This window comes from Diospyros lotus, chromosome 12 (genome assembly GCF_014633365.1).
Source record: "Diospyros lotus cultivar Yz01 chromosome 12, ASM1463336v1, whole genome shotgun sequence".
NCBI lineage: Eukaryota > Viridiplantae > Streptophyta > Magnoliopsida > Ericales > Ebenaceae > Diospyros > Diospyros lotus.
In genome coordinates, this window is record NC_068349.1 from 32213689 (window position 1) to 32237889 (window position 24201).

Sequence of the window (24201 nt, forward strand, 5' to 3'; positions counted from 1 at the left end):
TTTTGTTATTTATGACGTAATTCACCAATTCAAACAAAATCATATGTGATGGCTGACATATGACGACTTGTCCGACCGACAAGGAGGATAGAAGAGGGGGAAAAAAAATTAAAGGGTAAAATAGAGAAAAGGACCCAATTGCTGAATTCTGGCCCCAATTCCATCCCGGAGCCCCACAGGGCGGATTTCAAACACAACTATCAACCCAGAAAATCAAACCACTCTATAATACAGTTTCAAGTCCGCGTTTCTCAGCTGAGGTTTTCCTTCTTCTCCGTCCCTCAATTGATCTCTATCTCTCTCTCGCTCTACGAGATTCCTATCACTTTGCACTCGAACTCCACTCAAGTTTGAGTTTCTCTGATCAATTCTCAGTTTGGGAGTTTGCCTCGAGATCTCGGGTTGATAGTTCGTGCAATTGAGGGAGAGTTGGTGGGCTAAGAAAGCTGGCTATGGACTACGAACCATACGACAGCAGTGGTAAGTGCACTGTATCAAAACCCTTGAATCTGTGTCGCTAGTTATGGTGCTTTAGTGTTCTGCAGTGATTGTTAAATTGTGATGTGGGTATGTTTCATTTCTTTCAGCATTGTTGATCTCTTGAAATTTCACTTAGTAAGAGCTCGGAGTGAGGCAATTAGGGTTTAAAGCTTAAATTTGTAGGGGTAGTTCTATTTTATGCTTGCCCGCTCATCTGACGAGGCTTCAGGTTTAGAGCTTTAGATATATGCTTGAAAGATGTAATCGTGGCTGCTCTCTCCTTCTCTCTCTAATTTTCAGATTTGGGGGTTTCTAGAGGGCTTGTGTTCTTTATCAATAGGGTGTTCCTTGTCAGGAAATGTTCATCTTTTAAAATTCTAAGCTCAATTGGATTTTATTGGGCGAATAAAGTGACTTTCAGAGCATAAATTTCTATATTACAGCGGTTGGTTCGGATTTTTTGACTTCAAGAAGCGCGATGATATCTTGGCAGCACGTGCCTCCTCCAGTTTAGTTCACACCATAACAATGCGTATTTTATATGAATTGAAAGACATGTTAGTTTATGTGAAATATGCTTCAATAATTTAGATGGAAGAAACTAGAGGAGAAATAGCATCTCTCAATCTAAAATAATGGGTAAACGATCTCTTGAAATAGGGTAAAGGGGCTCCCCTATTGTGACAGTTTTATCTTGTACACTTCCACTTTCCTTGCTTTTTTGCAAAGGGGTCGTTTTCACAACTTGAACTCGTGACCTTTTGGCTACGAAGGAACAACCTTACCATTACTATTGAGGCTTTCCCTAAAAAAGATAATGAGTAACCAATATCTTAAAAATTTGAAACCAAATAATCTTCTTGCAAAGGTGAGTACAAAATTCTTCAGGGCGACTGGTGAATTGTAAATTAATTCTACCTCCAAGCAAACTTTGATTGCATGAATATTGCTTGGATAATTATATTATGTTTAATTTTCTGATTTTCTATTGATATTGTTTTCGAGTTTAAACATTTTTGTGACTCAAGTTGAACCTCATACCCCATTTGACTAATGCAGAAGAAGAAACTTTAGAGAGGATTCCAGGTTGAGATTGTTGTCATTTTGGTGAGAGGGATGAATTTCTTTAGTATTTTTTGTAGGATTCATGAAGAAAAAAAAGTGGCATTAGGAGCTAGAGTCTTAAATGATGCCTTAGTCATGCACAGTGTCAACTTGGGAAAAAATGACTAGATCAGAAAGGAGGTAGTAAGGGAGGCAAAGCTAAAACCAGTTTCTAAGCATTCAAATTAATTAAACAGAACTTGCCAGTTATGCACATAACATATAATTGAAAGTGTATATAGAGGGAGGTATATTTATATCAATGGTATCTTAGTGTCAGGAACCCTAATGTTCTATAAAGGGATTCCTTATTCTTTTTCTTATATTTTTATATGGCAGTTAATGGGTGATTGTATCTTCAGGTAGCTGTTTGGGCTGTATCCTGTAAATTAGCTTGGCGCCAACCAAACACTGCCTTAGGACTGGTATATAAGCAACTAACTGTCACAACCCTAGGGGTAAAAGGGGATTTTCCGGGATAAATAACCATTTGTATTAGTGAGCTGGGGATATAACTAACTACTTGTATTAGTTAGCTGGAAGTTGTAAGTGGTTAGGCAGTTGGGTGGTTAAGTGGTTAGGGAGTTGGAGAACTAACTGTACAACTGGTTAGGGAGTTGGAGAACTAACTGTACAACAGTCCAGCCTCTTCTGTTATATCAGTTAGGAGGTGGGCTTTATATGTAGCCGATGGGTATGAGGAAGGGATTATGGAATGATACAGAAGATTCTTTCCCATATCCTATCTCTCTCTCTTCTTTCTCTCTATGTTCTTTCTGTAATTCTTCTCCAATTCTTGCTGTAATTCCTCCTCTTTCAGTCTAATTCCCTCTCAATTTCTTCCAAATTTCCCATTCAAACCCTAAGCAAACCCTAGGATTGTGACACTAACCCAGCCTAATGAGAATCATCGAGAATTTCTATCCAATTATTTCAGATCTCTCTCTCAATTTCTCTCCTTTCGGAACCTTCTTTCTCTCTCACTCTCTCCTGTTCTTCTTATCTCCCTCCTTTCTTTTCTCATTTCTCACCCAAATTCTATTCTGATTGTCATCAATTGAAGATAATTGGTTTGTTAGGTTAAAGTTCCTAACAAAGTGATATCAGAGCAATTGTTCCTTGGTTGTGAGTCGGGCAATTGTTGCGGGGAATAATCGGTGATTGTTGGGGTGATTGATTGAAGCGAGGCGAGCAGTGGTGAATATCTGGTTTAGTTCCAGTGATACAGGGTGATCCTAGTTCCCTTGTTCAAGAGGTTTAGCCATGGCCGATGGTACATGGATCAAGAATTTCGAGTCACAACTGCAGCAAATGAACTCGATAGTAATTGACCTTCAATCGCACATGAGTTCGCTGGAATCTGGCTCCAACAGGAATCACGAATTAATTCTCGTGATGGACCAGAAAATTGAAAGAGTGGTTCGGAGGGTTGAATCAATTGAGGTGATGGTGGAGGGCCTGTCATGGAAGTTCAATGGATTCTTGATGATGTTTGTGAGGCAGCCTCAAGTAAGTATCTCTCCCGATTTCCCTCCTAGAGAATGGACTGATCCAATTCTTCCAGGATTCGAACCAGCTCCTCCTAGGACAGCTGGTTCCGTGGAATTGGAGATGGAACCAGCTGCGATCAGAGAAAATTTGGAGGAGAGGACTGTTGGAAGGCAACAGGAAGTACCAGCCACACAAAATCCGCCGTAACTTTCGATGCCGAAGTTGGATATTTCGAAGTTCGAAGGGCAGAATCCACGATGGTGGATAAGGTGCCGTGAGAAACTATTTTCGTTGTATCGTACCCGAGCAGCAGAGGATTACCCTAGCCTCTGCATATTTCAAGTTGGATATGGGTGCAAGGTAATTACAATTGGCCAGACTTTGTCAAAGATTTCTGTGGTAGATTTGGAGAAAGAAACATGATGGATATAGTCGAAGAATTTAACAAACTGAAACGAGAGCTTTCTGTCCAACAATATCAGGTGAAGTTCGAGAAATTGAAGTCCTTAATGCTTAACCTCTACTTGTATTTAACTGAGGTGTACTTCGTCTCATGCTTCATCAGCGGCTTGAGTGAAGAACTACAACCTACAGTCAAGATGTTACAACCGAGGATGGTTAAATAGGCTGCGGACAGTGCTAGGTTGCAGGAGTTATTGGTGGAATCAATCATGGAAAAACAGAAAAATCCTTGGAGAGGGGTACACATGAATTCGAATCAATAAGGAGCTCAACCAGGGATGGTAAACTGGGGAGCTAATAAGGAAATTGTAAGAAATAATCAGGGTTACAAAAACACAGCAATTCAACAATTGGCTGTTTTGAATCAACTTGCAGCTGGAAAATCTGCAATAGTGGAACAGAGGAGACAAGCTGGCTTATGCTACAAATGTGGGGACAAATATGTGCCAGGCTATCAATGTAAAATGCGGGAATGAGACAAGGAAATAGAAGAGGTAGTAGAAACTCCAGTGGCAGAGAATGAATCGGAAGAAATCGGACATGGTGAGATATCATTGCATGCCTTTAGGGGCTTAACTAACAGTAAAATCATTAAGGTTGAAGGAAAGGCTCAAAATCACAAGCTGATGGTGTTAACTGATAGCAGAAGTACACATAGTTTCTTCAATGATAACACAGCCAAGAAACTAGGATGCCGTCTCACTAGCACGCAGCCACTGTCAGTACCTGTGGCTAATGGAGAGAAAGTGATCAGTAAGTTTGCTTGTGTTGATTTCCAATGGGATATGCAGGGGGAGCAATTTGTGACAGACTTGAGGTTGCTGAAACTGGGAGGATGTGATATAGTGTTGGGGGTAGATTGGATGAAGACCATCAGTCCAATCAGCTTTGATTTTAATAAGCTGGAGGTCACCTTTGAAAGGAATGGAAAGCAACTGACTCTTGTTGGCAGCCTCAATACGGGCCTATGTAAAATGATCATTTTACCGGAAAGAAGCTGCAGAAGTTATTAAAGAATAAGCTGGTGCAGGTGGCACAGCTATTCTCAATACATGCTATAGAGGAAATGGAAGGAGTGCAGGAGTATGCAGGAGAGCTGAGGGTGACTGTCAGCAGCCAACCCCAAGCAACTTGGCAGGTGCATGAACTCGATTCTCTAAATGTGCTTTTGAATGAGTTTGTGGACCTCTTTGCAGAATCTACTACCCTACCACCCAGCTGAATTTTGACAATTCCATTCCCCTCAAAGGCTCAAACCAAATACTGAACCTATCAATGTTCGATCATATAGATGTTCTCCAAAACAAAAGTTCAAAATTGAAAGATTGGTAAAAGATATGCCACAACAATCAATCATGCAACCTAGCCATAGCCCGTTTGCTTCTCCCATATTACTTGTCAAAAAGAAAGATGGTTCTTGGCGCTTTTGCATTGACTATCATCAATTGAATACCATAACCATCAAGGACAAGTTCCCTATCCCCATTATAGAAGACCTTTTGGATGAGCTCAAGCATGCCTATGTTTTTTTCCTAAACTTGACCTTAGAGCCGGTTATCATCAAATACGGATGAAACCGGAAGACATACCAAAGATAGCCCTTTGTAACCATCATGGGCACTATGAATTCAAGGTTATGCCATTTGGGCTAACCAATGCCCCAACCCCTTTTCAATCCCTTATGAACCATATCTTTGAGCCTTATTTATGAGAGTTCGTCCAAGTATTCTTTGATGACATTCCGATGTACATCCCCACTTTTGTTCAACATATTGCCCACCTCTGCATTTGAGGTTCTCCGACTTAATCAATTGTATGTTAAGAAATTGAAATGTGCCTTTACCCAAAGGCAGGTGGAGTATTTTAGGGCACATCATTTCTAATCTTAGGGTAAATATTGACCCATAGAAGGTGGCTGACATGCTTGATTGGCCTAAACGCACTTCTGTCAAGGCTGTGAGGGGGTTTTTGGGGCACACTGGTTACTGCTGGAGGTTTGTCAAACACTATGGAATCATTAGTAAGCCCCTAACAGATTTATTGAAGAAAGATAACTTTTGTTGGAATGCACCAAGCAGAGAATGCTTATGTTAAACTCAAACAGACCATGTTTGAAGTCCCGGTGTTGGTTTTACCGGATTTCAGTAAACCATTTGTGTTAGAAACTGATGCCGGTAATTATGGAGTACGGGCTGTTCTAATGCAGGAAGGACGTCCTACTGCCTTTCTAAGCCTGGCCTTAGCTCCAAAACACCTGGGGTTAAGTGTCTACCACAAGGAGTTGCTGGCTGTACTCAGTGGTTGACAAGTGGAGGCATTATCTCAAAGGGAATCAGTTCATTATCCTGACTGATCATGAGAGTTTGAAGTACCTGTTGCAACAAAAATTACAAACTTAGCCCCAAAGGAAGGGAATGACCAGGCTGTTGGGTTTAGACTATACCATTCAATTTAGAAAGGAAGCGAGAACGTTGCTGCTGATGCCCTGTCCCGATGCTTTGAAAATGGAACAATTTGAGCCATCACTTCTATCATTCCAGATTGGTTACAGGAGGTTACAACCAGCTATGAGAAGGCTACCTGGACTAACGAACTGCTGGAGCAGCTGGTTATTGATCCATCTAGCAGACCATGGTATACAATAACCAACGGCTTAATGCAATTTCAGGGAAGGATGGTGATAGGGGACTGTGACCAACTGAAAGCCAAAATCCTGCAGTCCCTGCATGGGTCCCCTTTGGGAGGTCACTTGGGTATCCGGAACACTTATCATAAGGTAAAGCAGATATTTTACTAGCCAAATTTGAAGAAGTCTGATAGATTTTTTTATGGCATGTGACGTGTGCAAGCATTGTAAACATGAGACGTGGCAGCCCTTGGACTGTTGCAGCCATTGGCATTGCCAGAACATGCTTGGGTAAGTATATCCATGGACTTTGTTGAAGGATTGCCTAAGTCCGAGGGCAGGGACTGCATCCTTGTGGTGGTAGATCGATTTACCAAATTTGCTTATTTTCTGAGCCTTTCACACCCATTTACAGTGCAAGAGGTGGCCTGAACATTTTTGGATAATGTTGTCAAACTACATGGAGTTCCACAGTCCATTATTTCAGACAGGGACAAGGTTTTTACGAGTTTATTGTGGCAGAACTGTGTAGAGCCTTTGGGTGTAAGGCTGCATATGTCTACTGCATACCACCCCAAGTGTAATGGCCAAATAGAGCAGGTAAATCAGTGTTTGGAGACTTACCTATGGTGTCTCTGTTTTGTGCAACCTAAAGGCTGGCTTAAGTGGCTTCCATTGGCTTAGTGGTGGTATAATTCTTGTCACCACAGCTCCACCAAGGTGTCCCCATTTGAGGCCCTATACAGGTATAAACCCCCTCTCCTACCTGCCACTCTAGAATCTACATCAGAAGCTGCAGTTGACTATCATTTGCAGCAACAACAAGAAATTCTACTGGTGCTGCGCAAGGAATTAGCAACTGTTCAAAACAGAATGAAGCATTTTGCTGACAGAAAAAGAAGTGAATGGGAATTTGCGGTGGGGGATATGGTCTATCTCAAGCTGAAACACTCTCACCAAAGAGCTTTCTCACAGACAGATTTCCAAACTCAGTCCTAAATTCTATGGGCCATTTAGGATTGTGGCTAAGTTTGGGACTGGCGCTTATAAGCTCCAGCTTCCTCCTATTACTCAGATTCACCCAGTGTTTCATGTCTCAATGCTTAAGAAATTAGTGGGAGCACAGTCGATTAGTTCTTCCCTGCCTACTTTTATTTGTGATACTTCACCTCCAGTGCAGCTGGCTCTCATTTTGGATAGGAGGGTCATCTACAAGCATGGAGCCCCTTTGACACAAGTGCCGGTGCAGTGGACTTGCCTCCATCTGAATAACAGTACATGGGAATACCTACTTGACTTGCTGACTCAACTCCCACATGCTGCTGTCCATTTCTAGAGGACAAGAAATTTTGGGTTTGGGGGGGGGGGGGTGATTGTCAGGAACCCTAATGTTCTATAAAGGGATTCCTTATTCTTATTTTTTTATATGGCAGTCAGTGGGTTATTTTACCTTCAGGTAGCTGTTTGGGCTGTATCCTGTAAGCGCCAACCAAACACTGCCTTAGGACTGATATATAAGCAACTAACCCAGCCTAATGAGAATCATCGAGAATTTCTATCCAATTTCTCTCTCTCAATTTCTCTCCTTCCAGAATCTTCTCTCTCTCTCTCTCACTCCCTCCTATTCTTCTTATCTCTCTCCATTCTTCTCACATTTCTCACCCAAATTCTGTTCTAATTGTCATCAATTGAAGAGAATTGGTCCGTCAGGTTCAAGATCCTGACACTTAGCACCTGAAAATCTTATCATAGAGTTGGATTTGCTAGCTATTATATTGCTCAAACTCACAAAATTGAACAAAAGGCTAAAAGCAGTATCTATCCATTTGAGATTAGCTTACCTGAACTTGCCAGTTATGTGTATGATAGCAAAGTGCAATTATATATGCATATAGGTATCTCCACTTGCCTCATCTTGCGGGATTAGGGGTTGTGATTATCTCTGTTATTGTTATTATTGTTGTCATTGATGTGGTTTGGGTTGTTGTTGTATGCTTGTATGGATGTGTTGGACTCCATTTTGTTTGCAGTAATGACTGGAACTTGCAAAAATGAGAGTGAGAAGTTATATGTGGTAAATATTTTATCAAGACATTTAGCTAGGGGATAGTTCTTTAACAAATTTTCTTTGTTAGTTTTTTTTGAAGCAACATGGCTTTTAGACAGTGGAAAACTTAATAGAAAGTCTCCCACAACACAAGTGAGCATGCCTGGCTATTCCTAGTGTCAAGGAATTCTTAATCAATTAAACTTAGCTTTTATACTTTAGAATTTCCATTTCTTATGTGACTCATGTCTCTTTTGTGAGAATGGGGACTACAAAGATGATAAAATGAACTTTTTTTCTCTCTTTATTACTCTTCAGATAATAATGTACTCCAATGTAGTCAAAAGCCAGTACCTGGCTCGCCTAGGCGCTTGGGCGACACAAGGACCAGGGAAAGTGCCTCGTCTACTGCCAAGGGAGGCTCCTTCACTCAGGCACTGCCTAAGCAAGTGCCTCTGCTCTGAGGTGTCAAGCGCTGCAAGCGCTCGCCTAGGCTGTAATGAATCAAAATCAAAAGAAAAAATGAAGGAAAGTGAAGGGTCGTTTGTAGAAGGAATGTGAAAGGTCTCTCAGTGCAATAGGAAGAGTGAAATGGAGAGGAAAATGAAAAAATAAAGAAGAAAAAGCAGACGCACCTAGCTCCTCCTTGTGTTGTATGCTGTTGATGTTGCCTTTCAGTCACTGTTGCACTGTTTCTCAGTTAGTGTTTTAAATTTTTGGAGTGCTAATTGTTGCTTGACATTTATTGTTTTGTTCTATGATATATATATATATATATTTGTTCTAGACTTTTAGTCAATACTCAGTTAATAATTGCAACAAAAGAGTTATGTAGGTTTGCTACAACTGTAAGTCTGTAACAATGTAACTTATAACAATATTATATATTATATAACTTTATATAAATTATGCAACTTAAATTTTTGGTGTGAATATTTTTATTATATTGTATGCTTGTTTGCTTTCCTATAAGTATTTAACATTGTTTATTTTTTTATATAAATATTGAACATTTGTTGTAAAACTTATATTTTGTGTGTTAATGTTATATATTATATTGTCTGATTATATTTTTCATATTAAATATATTTTTTATTAATTCTTTTGAATTTAGCCCCTTGCTTCGTCAAGGGAGCGCTTTTTTAGCACTTAGCACCTCGGGTGATAGATGGTTCATAGCGCCTTAAGGGTGCCTTTCGTCTTTGGCTACCTTGATGTACTCTAAAGGCATTTATTCTTTGTTGATGTCTTGGTTGACTTGTACACTACAAACTAGATAGTAACACAATGAAACTGGTATGCTAGAATTTTGTCTGGTAAGATAATACCTGATTTGGGAACAGAAAATGCAGATAAGGGCACCTTAATAATTCCCTGTTCATTTAATAGTTGCTTCTGGCTAAGCAACCCCACCTAAGCAACAAGGATATGGCTGATTTCACTTATACTACTGAAAAAAAAGAAAAAGGATATGGCTGATTTGCTTATATAATTCCTCTGTTGTGTCTTTTTCAATTTTCATTTGTTCGCCTTTTTACTTATTTCTGAAGTAGAATAATGGGACTCAGGTACTGGTAAAATGGTAGAAGAGCGTCTTATATGCAGACATCTGTACGCTTTGATGGAATATATATTACCATGTTAAAAGTTCTGGGTCACACTGGTTTAAATACTGTTTTTTTGCAAACATTTAAATGATGAAGTTTTCCCATTTTGGTCACATCTGACACTTACTGGATAATAAACAAGAGTCCATGGGATCTAGTCACATGTTGGTTGTTAGACTCTGTCTGAGTTTTTGCAACATACTTTCAAATTCCTACTTTTCCTTTCTCAAATGCAGAGTCATGAAAACTTTTCTCTTTTTCTTCTCTTCTCTTTTCTGTTGGCAAACACCTTTGTTGTCTTGTTCGTGAATGTAATAAAATACCTAAGAACTCAAAATTTTACCTTTTCTTTAATTGTGCTTTATCATAGAATTTACTGGGTCAATTTCATTTCTCATAATTTTTTTATCTTTATTCTATCCTGAAATAATTGCAGGGACTGATGATGATCTTCCACCACCACATCAGAATAGATTTCCAAGAGGGGGCCGTGTTGCAGGAAATGGAAGATCTGCTGTAATGAGTTCTGTCCCATACCCTAGGATGTATAGTGAAACTGACATGGAGACACAAATTCACCAACTCGAGCAAGAAGCATACAGTTCAGTTCTAAGAGCCTTTAAAGCTCAAGCTGATGCCATTACTTGGGTACTTTCTATCAGACTTGTGTGGTCTGATGTCTCTATATTTGTTTGATCAGGTTTAAATGATTGCTCAATAAAATATGTTTCTTCAGGAGAAGGAAAGTTTAATCACTGAGCTCAGGAAAGAGTTGAGATTATCAAATGAAGAACACAGAGAGCTTCTTGGCAGGGTTAATGCAGATGATGTCATTAGGAGGATAAGGTCTGATACCGTTGTGAATAACTTTTGTTGTTTTCGAAGAAAGTGACTGCATTCGTCTGATCTTATGCAAGCTTTGTTTCTTCTTTTATTTTATTGGTGGTATCTGGGTAATGCCACTAGGGAGTGGAGACAGGCAGGTGGGCTTCAAGCCGGTATGCTTAGCACTGGCCAAGCTGTTCATGATCCAGTGCCCAGCCCCACTGTATCAGCATCACGCAAGAAACAGAAGTTAACTCAGTCTGTACCCTCTCAATCCTTTGGTGGACCATCTGCTTCTTTCCACCCACAAGGAGTTGCTGCTTCCACACAGCCATCTTCTTCAGCTGCAAAACGAGGTCCTGCTATGGGAGCCAAGGGCAAGAAGCAAAAATCTGTAAGCAAAAAAAAAAAAAAAAAAAAGTCTGGAAGTATGGTTTATGAAGGCTTCAATATTATCTTCATGTTGTCGTTCTATCCTTCTTAACAGGGTCAGATATTGGCTGGTGCACCTTCAATGAAAATGCAGTACCCTTCCTCAGGTCCCACTGGAAGGGGTCCAATTGGTAATCGTGTTTCTTCTGCTGCCCATCCAGGTGAACCTACTGAAGGAGCACCGTTTGATTCCTTGATTGGGAGGAAGGTTAGAACCAGGTGGCCTGATGACAATAATTTTTATGAAGCTGTTATTACTGACTACAATCAACCGGAGGTATGTTGCCTACTAATCATTTGTGGATATAATTTTCCTTGTGTTTGTGCTGACAACATTTCCTAAAAATATTGTTGGCAGGGTCGCCATGCTCTAGTTTATGATATTGGTACGGCAAATGAGACATGGGAGTGGGTGAATCTTTCCGAGGTAGATACTATAGTCTTTACATATGAACTTGGTATTATTATTAACAAAAAAGAAATTATGAATCTATTTATGTTTTTCCCCATGTAATGAAAGGGAATGGAATTTCGGGAATTGCTGCTGAAGACTATATTATTTGGTAATTGTTCTTGGATGCTAATGATGATGTGGAGGTTAAAGGTTATATTATAGGTGGTCTATCATACTGAAGTTGGAAGATGACATAGTTGTCAAAGAGGGGCATTGTGAGGACCCTAACATGCTCATGGTCAAGCACCTTCCACCATGCAGCATGGTGGCATGAGAAAGGCATGCCAGGTGTCTTAAGCGTTGTGGCAGCCTGATGGGAGCTGACACTCTTTTAAGTCAAGTTGCAATGTGTGTGTAGCCTCGGGTAAAGAATCAGTGATGGTGCACTTGTGCACTGGCACGGGGTTGCTGTGCCTTGGTGCCAGCAGAGTTGACATGTACGCAGCAGGGAACACGATTATATTGCCAGGCAAGGCAGCTTGCCACACATGCGTATAGGAACATGTGACATGGTTGGCACATGCAGAAGGCAGCACTGTGGCGCGTGTGGGAAGAACAATCCAAGAAATGCGACTGTGCATGGGACCTGCAGTTGTGAAGGCAACAGTTGGGCAGCCATGCCAGGCACGTGTGAGGGGTATTACTGGCCCAAGCTGTTGAGCAATCGAGGCATGTGTGTGCCAGTTATAAATCACGTCTTCCATGCATGCACCAGTTGTAGCCTCGTCTGCCAGCCATGTAGCAAATTCCAATGATTCTGTGTGTGTCTGCAGCATATGTTGCATGTCTTTTGCCTGATCCATTCTCTTGTCCTGATATACCCTAGGCGGTTAGGTGTGTTGTAACACTCAGAATTTTTGGAAAGAAAGTAATATAAATAAATAGAGGGAAATTATATATGATAACTGACCTGCAATTCAGTTAGAGAATTATATGATATGGATCACTATAGTTTGGAAGGACTAGGGTTAAGCTCAGAATTTGATTTAGATAAATATTTGATTATGGAGACTAAATTAACCTTTGATTTCTAGATAATGATAAACCTTGGAGAATTCTTGGAAGACTTGGAGTTGCAATCAACTGCATGTTAGAGAACATAAATCAAAAGGAAGATATACACTGTCTAGAGAATTTGATGAGGATTAGGATTATTAGAATTGGAAACAGAAGAATCCAAAATCAATATTGGATTGGATAAACCCTGGGAAGGCTATAAAAGGGTCGAGCCTATAGAGTCTAAGGCATCACAAATCATATAGCAAATTGAGCGAGATTGTGCTGTGAGCAATCTAAGTGAAGAGGCTGTCTTGAGGAAATGAAGGAGAGAAGCAGCAGTGTCCGTATCAGATTGTCGATGATAGATCCGAGGTCAGTCACATCTCTTCTTTTAGTTTGTTTTTCATTCTTCAATTTAGTAGTTGTCTTAGTTTTTTGTTTCTGAAATTTCCAATTTTAGCTAGCCATTGTGACTCAACTTGAACCTCGCTTCACTCCCATCGACATCACCGACCATCGTCAATAGTAGCCGGGCCTTGTCTGATGACAACAAACTTGATGAGGCCTAGCACCGACGCAATTGAACCCTTCGCACTAGTTCAGTGAACCAGTTTAGAAAAGGTCCAAACTAAACCCTAACTCAATTTGATAAGATCCAATCCAACTTAGTCTCTTTTAATTGCATTTTTAAACCATCAGTTTTGGAACTCATAGCAATTTTAAGAAACCACAAAAAGGCCCTATAGTTTTAGGAAATTACAGATTGGTCCTTGTAGTTATAGAAGTTATAGGAGGGCTCTTAAATTATATTTGGGGAAATTAAATGATGTGAAATTGTTATGTGATTGCTCCGGCTAAAGATATTTTTTGGATTATATGTGGAGGATTGTGAATTACTTTTACACCAACAATTAAGTGAGTGGTTATTTTCATAGTAGTATATTTTGAAAATTATTCCCATGCGTGTTTTAAAAATTGTTTAGACGTGAATATGCTCCCAATTTTGTTGCTTGACATATATACACGAATTATTGATTTGAAAATAAATTGAGAAAGTGGATTTGTAGCATTGTCTTGAAAAGATTTATTAATGGTGTTAGCATATTGTAAATTGTTTTGGAACCATTGGGGAAGTCTGAGGGTTACTTTGGTAATTGGAATTCCACTACCTATGCGGTGCCATATGAATTTTAGTTACTCAATAGGAGGAGAGGTGACTGGTTTATTTTGGTTGTGCTTTGTCACATACTTGTGGGTAGATCCTAGGGAAATTATTGGGTCCCTTCCTACATTATTGGATCCAAGGTTAATACTGTAGATTGAGATATTTACTATGATGTTGAATTGATTATTGATTATTATGGTTCCCTTGGTTAAATGATGTTACACATGTCATGAAAAATTGATAGCTATACCATGTGATATGATGCGATTTTTATTGGTGATTCATGTTATTGCATTGGGAATATTGGTGAAAAATTGAAATTGAAATTGAAATGTTCATCATATGTATGAAATCCTTTATTTTGGATATTGACCCATTATGTAGGTGTAAACTTCATTAGGCTTTTAAGCTCACCCCTTTCCTAACATTTTTTAGGTGAGCAAGATTAGCAAGATTAGATGTGGACTTCGATTGGTGGATAATAGTGTACTCTGTTTAGGATGGTTTTTTTTCAATTATTTAAGATAACTTAGTTTGTAAACCCTAAGGATTTCAGTGGATTATTGTTTTAGTTGTGAACATTGGTTATTTTCATTGAATGATATGGATGGATTTTTAGGCTTCATGAACTTTAAGTGTTAGCTTAGGGTTTAGGGTTGGTCACACAACCTGTCACTTGTATAGGGGGTTGTGGCAAGTGTTAAATCATTCAGAATTGTGAAGAGGAGAGAGAAAGAGAGAGAGAATGATATGGAGGGAAAAGAAGATCTGAATTCTCTATTCACCATTGTTGTTAAAGGCCCACCTAGGTGCAAGGTGCACAAAGGCACAACTCTGTGTGCCTCCGCCACTTAGGCACATTACCATGCTTGTGCTGTTGCCTAGGTGCACGAGGCACGTGCCTCATGCAAGTGTATTAAAACCCTATTTCTTTGTCCATTTGTCATCTTAGATCTTATTTTGGTTGCATATTCTTGTATATTAGTGAGAGGAAAGCCTAGCAGTGTAAGCTAGAAGTTTGCCGAATCTCCCACTCACCATTGGGATCCTTTGGCAATGATGTTCACTCACTAAAGAACTACTCACGTATGTGTTTTGCATCATTTTTCTTTCTTTCTTCTAATTTCAATTTAGAAGAAACTAATTATTTGCTGCAATTGTTTTTTGCAGTGTTCTACTCTATTTTTTTTTTCTTCCAATTTCTTGCTAAGAAACAAATATTTTTATTGTTTGCTCTACCATCTCTCTCTCTTAATTTCTTTCCAATTTAAAAGAAACTAGTTGCAAAAGAAATTAATTGTTTTTTTGTAACTGTTTTTGCTATGTGTTCTGGTATAAAAATGTCACATCAAGTACCCAAATAGATTACTTCCTTGTGAGACAAGATGATTGGTTATGTTGTAGGGATTGAAAGGTGATATCGGGGGAATGTTTGACTACTCAACGTAGACTTTTGGTACTTGACGTCCAAGTAAGAAATTGGAAGAGAAATAATCACATAAAACAAAATGCAAGAATTAGGTGGTGGGATTTAAAAGGGGAGAAACAATTAATCTTCAAAGAAAAATTAAGGGGTAAAAGGAAATGGAATGGAAAAGGACAGGCAAATCAAATGTGGAGGGAAATGGCTACTGCCTTGAGAAGCACGGCAAATGTAGTCCTTGGAGAGACAAATGGTAGAGCCCCAAACCTTAAGGAGTTTTGGTGGTGGAATGAAGAGGTACAATTGAAAATTAAAAATAAGAAAACTTGCTATAACGCTGTATATCAGTGTAACAATGAAGAAAACCTAAAAAATTATAAAGAAGCGAAAAAGGCAGCAAAAAGAGCTGTTAGTGAAACAAGGTCAAAAACATATGAAAATCTATATAAACGACTTGATACAAAAGATGGAGAAAGGGATATATATAAATTAGCTAAAGTAAGAGAAAGAAAAACAAGAGATCTAAACCAAATGAAATGTATAAAATATGAAAACCAAAATGTATTAGTGAATGAGGGAGCGATTAAGGAGAGATGGAAGGAGTATTTCATAAAATTATTCAATAATGGTGGGGACACAAGAGTTAGGTTGGGACATTATAGTAACTCCGAAGGGAACGTGAGCTATACATTTTATTGACGCATAAGTTCAAAAGAAATAAGGCAAGCATTAAAAAAGATGAAAAATCATGAGGCGGTGGGACCGGATAATATATCAATAGAAGCATGGAAATGCATGGGAGAAGATGACATCTCCTGGCTAACGAAATTATTTAATGCGATCCTTAAATAAAAAAAGATGCCAGATGAGTGGAGGAAGAGTACGTTGGTTCCTATATACAAGAACAAAGGAGATGTTTAATGAAAATTACAGAGGAATTAAGTTAATGAGCCATACCATGAAACTCTGGAAGAGAGTAGTAGAACAGAGGCTCAAAAAAGAAACAGACGTATCGGAAAATCAGTTTGGTTTCATGGTTGATAGGTCAACAATGGAAGCTATATACCTACTGAGGCGCTTAATGGAAAGGTATCGAGATCATTAGAAGGACTTGCATATGGTGTTTATAGATCTAGAAAAAGGCCTATAATATGGTCCCTAGAGAAGTATTATGGAGGGTTTTAGAGAAGAAATGAGTCCGAATAGCCTATATACAAGCCCTCAAGGACATGTATTACGGTTCAGAGACAAGGGTCAGAACATGTGGAGGGGATACTGAATCGTTTAAAATTACAATGGGACTGGATCAAGGTTTTGCACTAAGTCTGTACTTATTTGCTTTAGTAATGGATGAACTCACTAAACACATTCAGGCAGAGGTGCCATGGTATATGGTATATGCTATTTGCAGATGATATAGCGTTGGTGGATGAAACAAAAGAGGGAATGAATGCTAAGCTTGAGTTGTGCAGAAACAATTTAGAATCTAAGGGATTTAAATTAAGTAGAAGGAAAACAAAATATTTGGAATGTAAATTTAGTAAGAATGCAAGAGTGAAGGATGTTATAATAAAATTGGAAGACCAAATCATACAAAGAAAAGACCATTTTCGACATTTGGGATCACTGATTCAAAAAGATGGAGAAATTCACGAGGATGTCATGCATAGAATTAAGGCAGGTTGGCTAAAATGGAGAAATGCATGGGGGTATTATGTGATAGTAAAATCCCATTAAAACTGAAAGAAAAATTCTATAAGACAACTATAATACTAGTTTTGTTGTATGGCTCAGAATGTTGGGTAGTCAAATACTAGCATGAGCAAAAGGCGAGCGTAGCGGAGATAAGGATACTAAGATGGATATGCAGCCATACACGAAAAGATAAAATTAGAAATGAGATTATTCGTAATAAGGTAGGAGTAGTGCTAATCGAAGAGAAGATGAGAGAGATTAGACTAAGATGGTTTGGTCATGTGAGAAGAAGACTAATAGACACTCCTGTGAGAAGAGTTGACAATTAGTTAAAAAAAGAGGTAGAGACAGACTCAAAAAGATTTTGGGAGAGACATTAAAGTTTGATATGAAGTGTATAGGCCTAAATGAAGATATGATAAAAGACAGAAATACATGGAAGTCTAGAATTCATGTAGCTGATCCCACATAGTGGGATAAATGCTGGATATGTTGTTGTTGTTCTAATTGCAAAAGAAATTGGAAGAAACTAATTGTTTTCCTATAATTATTTTTTGCAATGTGTTCTGCTATATTTTTTCTTTCCTCTAATCTCTTTTGCAGGTAAAAGAAACTAATTGCAAAAGAAATTAAATGTTTTTCTGCAGTAATATTAGTTGTTATTATAGGGCTAGCCATTTGTCATTTATGATTTTATGAGTTTGCTTCTATCTCCTTATAAGTACATATTGAAAACAATGGTGTATAAGTACTTTGTAAGCATTTTGAATAAATGTGCGCCTCATGTGCCTAAGGCTTGTGCTTTGCCTTGTGCCTCGCTCCTAGGCCCTAAGCACTAATGTGCACCTCAGTATGTTTTTCTCCTTTGAAAACTATGCTAATCACAGTTAGGATCAGGAGAGAGATATACATCTGTACAAAACAAACTGAAGGTACAACTAAGAGAAACATGGCGCTATGTGTCTACATCATTCCAACACTTCGCCTCTAGTAGATACATATGTATTATATGTGTCTAGCTTGGTCCAAATGTAATCAATTTGTGGACCCTATACTGCCTTTGTAAAAAGATCAACCAGTTGGTCATTAGAAACAAATGAGGTATTAAACTCTCCAAAAACCAACTTCTATATCACAAAATGATAGTCTTATCTCTATGTGTTGAGTGAAAAAAATGGAATTAGAGGCTATATGAAGGGCTGCCTGAATATCCCAAATAAGTGCATAGGCCTTGAATCTCCAAATATCAACTCCTTGAGGAGTTGCTCAAGCTAAATCTGCTCACATGTACCTAAAGCTATGCCCAAATACTCTGCTTCTGCATTAGATTTAGCCATAAGACTCCGCTTCTTACTCTCCCAAGACGCAACCAAGATGCAATAGCCCGGGGTAGAGCGTCTATCTGTGGGACAACCAACCCAATCAACATCAGTATATTCAACATTCTGCTTATGCCCTTTGTTCTCAAACAACAAACCCTTACCTAGAGCACTTTTAATGTACCTCAAGATATGGACTAAGGCATGCTGGTGGCAGTCACAAGGGGTGTTTAAGAATTGACTCACCACACTAATAACGAAAGAGATGTCTAGCTGTGTAATGGTGAGGTCATTAAGCTTCCCAACCAATCTTTTATATGGCCAATGATTCTCTAATGGTTCTCTTAGTCCCAATACAAGCTTAACGTTAGGGTCCATAAGAATATCTATATGCTGGGAATCAAGCATACCAGTCTTTTCCAAGATATCCAACGCATACTTTCGTTGAGAGATGCACACATCATGTAAATTGAGCTACCTCAATACCAATGAAATACTTCAACCTATCCAAATCCTTAGTTTGAAAATGAGAGTGCAAATGATTCTTTAACTTCTCAATACCAACCTCATCATCGCTTGTAATAACAATATTATCTAAATAGACCTTTAAGTATATAACTTCACCAGTGGAATGGCGATTAAAAACAGATTGATCAGCTTTACTTCTTGTCATACCAAAGGACTTCTTCAAGCAACACACCATTTTAGAGTCTCCTTGAGCAAAAAACCCAGGAAGTTACTCCATATACAGTTTCTCCTAAAGGTTGTCATGAAGAAAAACATTCTTAATATCCAGCTGGTAAAGTGTCCACCATTGTATAGTAGCCATAATAAGAAAAACATGGATAGAAGCAATCTTAGCCACTAGAGATAAGGTATCACTATAATCTGTTGGAGGAAGCTAAGGAGTCTCGGTTAGCAATCTCGTGCTAAGGAGTTCAAATAGAAAAGATAAATCTTAAAGTTATCCTAATTATTGTTGGATTAGATCTATAAAATAGTTAACAAAGGGTTGTATTCTACTCCTATAAAATAGGAGAATTGTTAGGAGAAAAATCAGGAGTGTTTTTGTAGCAGATTTTTGGAGAAGTTTTAGGATTTTTGTGTATATATATTTTCCAAATCAATGAAATCAGTGAGAGTGTTTTCCCTAATTTTTTCATGGTATCAGAGCAAGGTTCTTGTGGCACCTGGTAGCTAGAGTTCTATATCAGAAAGGACTCTTAGGCTCACGCAATGGCTGAGATTCCAACAAGCAGTGAGATCTCAACCACCAATCCTCTTCCGATGAAGAACAATCAGGTTCCAATTACTCCTCTTGATAGTCATTCACTTCAGATTACTCTACACAAGTTGAATGGAACAAACTTTCGAGAGTGGTTCCAATCAGTTATGCTGGTAGTTCAAGGGAAAGGTAAAACAAGCTATCTAATTGGAGATATTGCAAAACCGAGCAACAAGTCAGCAACTTATGGAGTATGAGAAGCTAAGAATGCCATGGTTATGGCTTGGCTAGTAAACTCTATGGAACTCAAGATTGGAAGAACTTATTTATTCTACAAAATAGTAAGTGAGATTTGGAAGGTTGTTAAGAAGATTTACTCAAATCTTGAAACACAACCCAAAGTTTTCAAGTCCGATCTATCATCCGCACTACAAAGCAAGGTAATAACTTTGTTACTGAGTATTATAACACCTTGACTGAATTGGATCTCTTCTATGAGATTAAATGGGAGTGCTCAACAGATGGAAGAAAGTATGACAAGATGGTGGAGAAAGAAAGAGTTTTTGACTTCTTTCATGGTCTAAACTTAGATTTAGATGAAGTAAGAGGCAGATTACTTGGGACTAAGCCCTTTCCAGCTTTGAGATAAGTATTTGCTGAAGTAAGAAAAGAAGAAAGTAGAAAGAAAGTGATGCTGCCTACCTCCTCTAATCATTCAAACAACGAGGTATACTACTAAAATTTTGCCCTAAATATATCTCGGAAAGCTTCCAATCACAACTAAAGGGGAGGTGCAAAAAGACAAATAGTGGTGTGACCACTGTAATAAACCCTATCATACTAGGGAAACTTGTTGGAAGATACATGGCAAGCCAGCCAATTGGAAACCAAGAAATCAGTGAAAATGAGGTCAGTCCACATACTTCCACATACTTGGTAGAAGCTGAAAAGGGAAGTTCAACTACGGTTTCTCTTACAACAAATCAACTAGAGGCTCTACAACAGCTACTAAGCTAAACTAAAGTGCATAAGTTGGCTTAAAGTGTGGATAACAATCCAATGGTTTCCTTGGCAAAACAGGGTAATATAAGTCACTCTGATGGGTACCAGAAAAAAAATTCACTGCACTTTGATTCAATTCACCAATTCAATCAGGATTACAAAGAAAACAGGGCATTTGAGAGGCCCTTAACTCTCCAGAAACTGAGTCCAAAATCCAAAATCGGACCCTCCTATTTATATTTTCTTCTCCTCCTCTAATCGAATTTGGATTCGTGCTGACTAGTTTGTGTATTGCTGGTTTGTTATTTCCAACTCTACCCCCCCCCCCCCCACCCCGCCCCCCCACACACACGGCTAGGTGTTATGCTAGCCAACTAATTTACTCCCCTACCCTTGCCCCTTGGATCGTCTTTGGTCCATTGGACTAGGGGCCTATCATTACTTCCTCCCCCCCCCCCCCCCCCACACACACACACACGGCTAGGTGTTATGCTAGCCAACTAATTTACTCCCCTACCCTTGCCCCTTGGATCGTCTTTGGTCCAGTGGGCTAGGGGCCTATCATTACTTCCTCCCCCCCCAACTTTCACCTTACCCTCAAGGTGGAAAAATGGAAATTGTTGTTGGATCAAGTGGTAAGGCTCTCAAGTAGCTTTTAACTGTGGTAGCCCCTTCCATTGTATGAGCACCTCTAATTCCCGTAAGTTCTTTCCGGTCCTCGGTCGAACTCCAAGCATTGTCTCTGATTCTACCAACATCTCAAGGTCTTCATTAAGCTGTCGGGGAATCTCTACATTAGCTTTCAATGCCCCTCTTGCCTCCCGTAGTTGGGACACGTGGAATACAGGATGAATAGGGCAATGAGGTGGCAGTATCAACTTATAGGCTACCGGGCCTACCTCTTTCTCAATTTCAAATGGACCATAATATCGAGCAACCAACTTTTCATTTGCACGAGCGATCAATGATTTCTGATGATATGGCCTTAATTTCAAATAAACCGAGTCTCCTTCTTTGTACATCACCTCTCTTCTTTTCAGATATGCTCTTCTCTTCATCATTGCTTGTGCTCTCATCAACTGTGCCTTCAATTCCTCAAGGATTAAATCTCTCTCAATCAACTGCTGCTCCACCATTGAGACAAGAGTAGTTCTCTTCTCTAACCTCAATAAGGGTGGTGGTTCTCGCCTATACACTGCTTGAAATGGAGTCACCTTGGCAGGTGTGTGGTAGGAGGTATTATACCATTATTCAGCCCAAGGCAGCCATATATACCATGCTTTCGGTTTTGAGGAAACAAAACAACATAGGTAGGTTTCTAAAGCCCGATTAAGTACCTCCGTCTACCCATCCGTTTGAGGGTGATAGGCTATGCTTCTGTTGAGTTTGGTGCCTTGTAGTCGGAACATCTCCTCTCAAAATTTGCTCATGAAAATTTTGTCTCTATCCGATACAATGGACCTTAACATTCCATGAAGCCTCACCACTTCTTTAATAAAAATTCCTACCATCTCCCCAGCTATAAATGGGTGTTTAAGGTCAATGAAATGCCCGTACTTACTAAGTCTGTCCACCATCACCAAAATTGAGTCCATCTTGCTAGACTTTGGCAATCCCTCAATGAAGTCCATAGTAATGTCGTCCCGAATTTGATTTGGGATAGGAAGGGGCTGCAAGAGTCCCCCTGGTGCTAAGGCCATATATTTATTTTGTTAGCAAACCGAGCAATCACTTACATACCGATATATGTCCTTCTTCTTTCCTTGCCAATAGACATTTACCGCCACCTTCTTGTAAGTTTTTAAGAACCCTGAATGTCCTCCTACACTTCCATCATGCCCCTTATGAAGTAACAATGGAATGAGAGTGGATCTCTTTGGTAAGTACAACCTTCCCTTGTAAAGGAGATGGTTGTTCACCAACTAGAAGTTAGGTTGTGGAGAAGGATCAGCTTGGAGATCTTTGATAATTCCTTGCAATCTTTCATCTGCTTCTACCTCACTGGCTAACTGATCAATTTGGACCACCTTAGGCACTGTTAAGGCCATTGTTGTTGCTGGGTGGCAGATTCGTGACAACCCATCAATAGCTTTATTCTCCAAACTTGGCCAATATTGTATCTCAAATTGGAACTCCATCAATTTCACCATCTAATTCAAGTATTCCGGACTCACCACCCATTGTTCCATCAAGTATTTGAGACTCTTTTGATTAGTTGGAACCACAAACTTCCTACCTAACAAGTAGTGTCTCCATTTTTGCATAACAAACACTATGGCCATTAGTTCCTTCTCATAAACAGATTTTTTCCTCCCCAATTGACTAAAAGTATGACTGAAATAAGCAATAGGCCTTTGCTTTTGCATTAATACAACCCCCATACCTTGTCTTGAGGCATCGGATTCAATGACGAAGGGCTTCCCAAAGTCTAGCAAGGCTAAGACAAGTAGGGATACCATTTTAGCCTTAAGTTACTGGAAGGCCTGCTCGGCTGCCACATCCCAAAAGGAATTGTTCTTCCTTAATCTCTTTGTTAGAGGCCTTGCCAACTTGCCATAATCCCTCACAAAACGTCTATAATACCCTGTGAGGCCAAGAAACCCTCTCAATTCCTTCACCATTGTAGGAGTAGGCCAATCTAACATAACTTGTACCTTATTTCAATCAGCTAAAACCCTTTACTAGGATATAATATGGCCTAGATATTCAATTTCCAGTTGCCCAAACACATTTCTTCCTGTTGGCAAAGAGGTGGTTGTCCGCTAGAACCTTTAAGACACAACGTAAATGTTATGTGTGTTGTTCAAAATTCTTGCTATACACCAGTATATCATCGAAAAATACCAGCACAAAACGCCTCAAATATTCTATGAAAATATCATTCATCAATGATTGGAAGGTGGCTGGCGCATTCGTCAGCCCGAATGGCGTTACTAGGAACTCGTAATGCCCTTTCATGAGTCTTGAAAGCGGTCTTGGGAACATCCTCAGACTTGACTCTAATTTGATGGTAACCAGATTTCAAAACGAACTTGGAGAAGACCATGGCACCGTGCAACTCATCAAGTAACTTCTCTATCACAGGAATGAAAAATTTGTCCGGAATAGTAACCTTGTTCAAAGCCCTATAGTCCACACTAAAACGCCACCCTCCATCCTTCTTCTTTACCAACAATATCAAACTAGAAAATGGGCTAAAACTAGGATGAACAATTCCAGCAGCCAATATCTCTCCTACTAACTTCTCAATTTCATTTTTTTGTAAATAAGGGTAGCGGTAGGGCCTTACACTAACCAGGGTGGTTCCTGAAACCAAGTTTATGGTATGATCCTTCCTCCTGCAAGGTGGCATCCCCTTCAGAGTAGAGAAAACCCTCTCAAACTCGGCCAACACCCCCCTTAGTATCACTGGAGCTTCCTTTTGATCATCTTTAATTTCGGCTGCTAGGGTTCCCAATTCCAACAGCATTCCCTCCCTCTTTTCCTTAAAGGCTTTCACCATAGCCTTCAAGGATTCCAAGGTATTGCTCAAACTAGGGTCCCCCTGCAACGTTATAGCTATGCCTCCTTTTTGAAATTTCATCGTTAGGGTCTTCTAGTCCACATTCATTTTTCCAACGGCTGCTAGCCACTTCATTCCCAAAATTACATCCAAGCTCCTCAATTTTAGAGGTAAAAAATCCTCCACATTTTGCAGATTTTGGAGATTAAGCTTCACTCCTTTGTAAATTTCAGCCCCTTGCACTGCCATTTCCGTTCCCAAAATTACCCCATATCTTGCTGTTTCCACCTTTGGTAAACCCAACTGCTGCACCAGCTTGGTTGCTATAAAATTATGCATTGCT

At 39.4% G+C, this 24201-nt stretch overlaps 1 protein-coding gene across 2 annotated transcripts in view; it reads left to right on the forward strand.

Moving 5' to 3' along the window:
* The first annotated feature begins 177 nt into the window (after positions 1-177).
* Positions 178-24201, forward strand: part of LOC127786832 (protein EMSY-LIKE 3-like) — a 34079-nt gene continuing 10055 nt past the window's right edge. Inside the window, exons 1-7 of one of the 2 annotated variants that reach the window (XR_008020055.1) lie at positions 178-480; positions 10254-10465; positions 10554-10663; positions 10784-11036; positions 11130-11351; positions 11433-11501; positions 11595-12899. Coding sequence is in view for 1 of the 2 variants with exons in the window: in XM_052314518.1 (XP_052170478.1) it covers positions 453-480; positions 10254-10465; positions 10554-10663; positions 10784-11036; positions 11130-11351; positions 11433-11501 (894 nt within the window). In the remaining variant the exon portion in view is untranslated. The remainder of the gene's footprint in view (positions 481-10253; positions 10466-10553; positions 10664-10783; positions 11037-11129; positions 11352-11432; positions 11502-11594; positions 12900-24201) is intronic. The other variant, XM_052314518.1, reaches the window with a different exon arrangement.